At 40.4% G+C, this 5504-nt stretch overlaps 1 protein-coding gene across 1 annotated transcript; it reads left to right on the top strand.

Annotated features, from left to right (window-relative positions):
• The first annotated feature begins 477 nt into the window (after nt 1-477).
• Nucleotides 478-5417, top strand: psmg4 (proteasome (prosome, macropain) assembly chaperone 4). The gene is made up of 3 exons (XM_080735768.1): nt 478-709; nt 1253-1328; nt 3580-5417. The coding sequence occupies exons 1-3, from the start codon at nt 533-535 to the stop codon at nt 3699-3701; spliced, it is 375 nt and encodes a 124-aa protein (XP_080591894.1). The 5' UTR covers nt 478-532; the 3' UTR covers nt 3702-5417.
• Nucleotides 5418-5504: the final 87 nt, after the last annotated feature.

Genomic DNA, 5504 nt, shown 5'->3' on the forward strand with positions numbered 1-5504 from the left:
CACATGTTAAGGGAGGGGCGCTGTTGTTCAGGCCATGCACAATCACACACAAACCCACACACACACACACACACACACACACACGGGGGGGGGGGGGGATCTGCAAAATCATGCAGATCGGTACACAGTATCTCTGGAGCCGTTAAATGGAACGGGTATTTCTTACATTGATGCTCCTACATATTAGCATGCAAGCACCAGTTAAAGTTACTTTCCATCCCTCATATACTGTGTGCACAGTGCACATCCCATAATCCACACACTGCACATCATTTCGGAGCTCATATCTTTGAACGGGTAAGGGCTAGTAGAGTATATATAAAAGGTCTGGACACTGTTAGCACCAAGATGAAGTCCAGTAGGTGGCGGTAATGCAACGTTCACGGATGCAAACTGATATAAAAGCCCCAAAAAGAAGAGTAGAGTACGTCATACCAGGAAGTAAGCGTGATATTTATTTATGTGATGAGCGCACGATGAGCTACGCGCCGGTGTGTTGGTGTTGATGTGCACACGCAGCTTCTAAAACAACATGAGTGCAACAGTAAATGGAACGGGAGTTGAGCCAATTACAGTGCATAATTTCTCAGAGAAGATTTTGGAGCAAGTGATTCACTTCCATGTGATGAAACTGAACGGTGGCTTCTTCCTCTGGGTGGGTTCCAGTCCAGTCCTGTCCAACCTGGCCGTTTCAATGAATAGCAAATATGTAAGTGGAACTCTTGACTACTAATCAACAGTGGTGGAAAAACATTTTTTTTAAAGTATCAATAATGCAATGTAGAAGTACTCTGTTACAAGTAAAAGTCCGGAATTCAAAATGTACTTGAGTAAAAGTGTGAAAGTGTTGGCATCAAAATGTAGGCTAGTAGGCTACTACAAAATGTTTGAAAATAGCATTGTAACTGTTACAATGGGTGTGTATGTGATTGGGGATTTAGCCATGGTATAAAATGTTAAAGTGGTAAATGTATGTTTTATAACATAATTTATATCTGCAAATTAACTAGTAACTAAAGTAATCAGACAAATGTAGTGGATTAAAAAGTACAATATTTGGATCCGAGATGTAGTGGAGTAGAAGTAAAAGTATTGGAAATTGGAAATAGGCTACTCAAGTAAAGTAAGAAGAACTCAAGTGTAGACTACTTAAGTACAGTACTTGAGTAAATGTCTTAAAATAGCCTGCTTTAAACTAAATATTCTTTATGTTGTCTTGCAAATCACATTTTGATAACAAACCTGTTTGCAGGACTCCATGCCATTGTCCATGTTGGTCCTCGGGGAGCCATCTGACACTTCTCCAAATTCCCTGGCACAGAGATTAGGTAACGTGCAAAATCTTCATGTGGCATTTACTGTAGTAGTGTAGAAAGTCAAATGATACAAGACTGTCATGTATTAATGTTACCGATGATGATGATTCCAGAAAACTACAACCACTAGTGATGCGCGGGCCGGACAATCTGTTTCTGTTCGCAGATGACTCGGCTCTCCTAGTCTCAGGCAGTGACAAATTGCAGGTCGAACAGGCCCTCAACTTTCAATTAGATAAAATCTGCACCTGGCTCAATGACAATAAACTGTCAATACACCTAGGCAAAACCGAATCCATCCTCTATGGATCTAGTCATAATCTCAGCAAAGCATGCATCTTTTAGAGGCAAACCTGTCCAGTGAAAAGATTACGACCAAGGTAATAAAAAAAGTAAAAGAATCAGTTTCCTGCAGAGGATCGCCCCACTGGTCAATAGCAAAACACTGAAGACTAGGGTGCCGTCCAAGCATTTGCGACAGCTATCGTGTCCGTATTGTTTGAGAATGAGGGGGTCCAATTCATTGTCAATGAAGGTCACGTGTTTTTTTGTCTCTTGCAAATCTCTTGGCCAAAAGACAGCCTTCGGTTGAGCAAGAGACACGGCAACGACATGAAACCACGTGACTTACATAGAAAATGAATTGGACCTCCCCTCCGGCCCTCATTCTCAAACGACACAGAGAAGATGTCTCAGCATATATGTGATTGCGGCCTAGGAGGTGCACTTATTCTGCCCCTCATTGACTACAGAATCCTCGTATGGTATCGTGACGCCCCAAATCCCTTAAAGTTAAAGCTCCAAACAGCCCAGAACAAACTGAAGTCCTGCCTGGCCTTTCTTCTCGGGCCCACCTCACTGCTTATCACCACATAAGCGTGGGGTGGCTCACAGTAGCTGACAGAGTACAGCATCTTGCAATGGGCCTGGTGTACAAGATACACGGGGGCATCTCTATGGAAGTGTTGTCACTCCGACAATAAGAAGTCACTGTCGGAGTGGCGACATGTCAGAATGGAGAGAGCCCCCCAAGATACACTACACCACCAAGATACCCATGTACCTGACAAACTACCGTACTTCAAAAACATCAAGGATATCCACAACTACAACACCAGAGGCAGCTCTACTAATCACGTTCAGCCTTTCTTTGGCTCTAAAAAAGGGTCAAATTCGTTCTCCTGCTATACCACTAACATGTGGAACGCACTCCCGCAAGCCCTAAAGGAGAGTAAATCCCTAACCTCTTCAAAATCGGTCTGAAAAGTTACCTACAGACGGCTGATACTAGTAACTTCTAAATGGACTAAGCCCATACTCACCTCCCCTTTTCCACTATAACCATCTGCTTCTGTATGTTTTTTCCTTCTATTCTTAATATTTCTGATTTTATAATTGATGTTATCCTATGCAAAGTACTGTGTCGTATCTCATGTTATGAGATACAAAAGTGGTTCCTGTGTAAATATGCCGAAAAGCTTACTAGGATCTCCTTTTAGTTAACCTTGTACTAGTGATTTGTACTGTCATGAAACTGTACCTTAACTTCTAATTCCTCAATAAAAAAAGGTTACCTGTGGTGCGGGCGGGTGGGTCAAGATTTCAGACTCAACTGGCTCATGTGCAAAAGAGGAAAAGAAATCACTCGCCCCCCTCTCTCGAATCTGGTGATTAATCAATAACCAACAGGATTTAATATTGTCCGTCTTATTAAAAAAGACAATGTCTACATAAAAAGGAAACTTAGATCGGGTATTTTTTAACATATTAGGCTAGACTAGCTGTCCATCAAGGGAGGCTCACTGCCGTTTCACTTTACCGCATGGGCTCTTTACACTACAGTGATGAGAACGCCAGTCTTTTTGCTGTCAAAAAACAAAGAACCCCATTTTGAACAACATGCTTGTTTATTTAGCCCATGACAATATTGTACTACTGTAGACCTTTATGTAAAGCGACTTTGGGTACTTACGTAGAAGAGCGATATATAAAGATGAGCTATTATCTTTTTTTTTTTCACTGCGGGCAGGCGGATTCGTTGATTTGTATATTGTTCTTCGGGGCGGGCGGGTTATGTTCCGTGCGGGCTGCAGGTGTTATGAAAAAAACTCTTACCATCTCTTACAACCACCAATATTTGCAAGCAACTTTACAGAAAAATAAGCCCAAAGTCGCTTATACTGTAATGAGTGCACATGGCAACACTGTCTGGAGCCTTGGCGTACAAACATGTTACTAATAATTGTCTTTTTTTGCTTTGCAGCCAAGAAGACCATGAAGCAGGTGTTTGTTAGTTACAGCCTTCCAGTGACAAATTCAAACCTTTCACTTTTGGTGGAGGAAAGAATCAAAAAAGAGATGGAGCTTCACCCTGAATTATTTTAACCCTCAGTCCTTTCAGGAATGTCTCTCAAGTTTTCAAGTGTCTGGATTGTAAAGATAAATGTTGATTTCCCTTGCCCCTTTATTTCTTAACTTGATTGATATGTTCTACAGTCATACACATTACACAGACACCAAAATGATCACATCAAGTGTTCATTTATTGACATAATCAATAAATTAAGTGGTTTATTATCAAAACATGTATGCCTATGGCTTTTTGTACAAATGTGTTGTATTAAAAAATAACACTTAAAAATCAAAATTAGTGGTTCGAGTTACTTTGGGCTGTCTCTTTTCTTTTCCACTCTCAAGTACTGAAGATATACAAACTAGCAAACTATACAAGGTGCTCCAAATATGTACCATGTGTTCGTCATGATAAAAATGTGGAGGTATGCATACTACTGTGCATGGAGCTTTGGCTCCATTACTGGGAAAAATACGCGAAACTATCTGCTGTGCTTTGTATGTGTCCACACACAGATTATCAGTGAATGGCACAAATACATACCGTACTATTGCAGTGAGTCCTAAAGAACAAGTACATGGTAAAGTGATCTTGTACACAATGTACACTAGTAGTAACATCTACAGTAGGTCAGTCCTAAAGCTGCTCTATTCTATTCTCCACAAAAGTTTATTTCAAAACCTCTATAAATAGTGCTTTCTGGCATGGCTCACCATTATGTCAGGCTAGAGTTACACATCCTAAGAACAGGATTACAACCAATAACATTACTACAGAACGGAGAACAAGGAGTGAAAGGTGGACTGAAATATTATCTCGCTAAGTTAAGGAGGTAATTCAAGCAACAGAAATGTCCTTGTTAACAGGACAAAATAAATACTGGTTTTCTTATTTTACACCACATGCTCTTTTTTGTAAAAGAACACAACCTTTATGATGAAGCCATTTCAATGCTGAGATGTGTCATAAGACATAGTAGGCTGTTCAGTATAGCGTCCATTCAACTCAGAATCATTTAGCATTAACCAGTCTCCCCAGTTTCCCCACGGTCTGCAAAGGTCTCCGGCTGTAAATAATATCGAACAACCATCATACAACCCAAACTGAACAGAAGTAATGCTTGCAATTTAAAGAAGCATTTACACTGACCTCACCTCTGAGAATAAAGTGCCAAATTGGACTTCTGGTACAGGGACCACAAATCATTAAAGATATACACAAGTATAAATCCATTTGTGCCCTTTCATGCAATTCAGAGTGGTAGTGGTTAAGCCAATCCCTGGATTTCTAACATGTTGGCTGAAAAATCATAAACACCTGATTGTGTCCTTGATATTTAGTGCAAAAGAACCCCTAAATTTATAGAACACTGAAATCCTCTCACCAAGTCAAACTTCACACTGAAAATTCATAGAGCACATAATTGAAAGCCTGTCTGACTGTTCTTCAGTCTTTGCCCGTTAATTTGTATTCTCTGCTTTTGCTTGCAAATCATAAGTGTACATACAACTAATGCAGTGAAATCAATTCACTTGAGCACCATTGAAAACCTTTAAGTCTATATCAAGAACACACATTCACTTGAGAGAAACTCCGCATAGTACAAGATTTTTGGGGCAGCTCCTGAATGTACCCTGAATCATAGTCTTAAATATGTTACCGCCACCACCACCTCATCCTGGCCCTTAACAAGTGTCCATCTGTGTAATTTAAATAATTCATTGGGTTTTGTTTTGGTTCTACCTTGAAAAGACTCCTCTGGTTTCTTTCAGAGGCTTGTTACCCCCGTACCACTGGACCAGTCTAATATCAGATCGCTTAACAAAAGACCACCG

The sequence above is a fragment of the Nannobrachium achirus genome (assembly GCF_963921795.1).
Source record: "Nannobrachium achirus genome assembly, chromosome: 1".
In the NCBI taxonomy this organism is placed as follows: Eukaryota; Metazoa; Chordata; class Actinopteri; order Myctophiformes; family Myctophidae; genus Nannobrachium; species Nannobrachium achirus.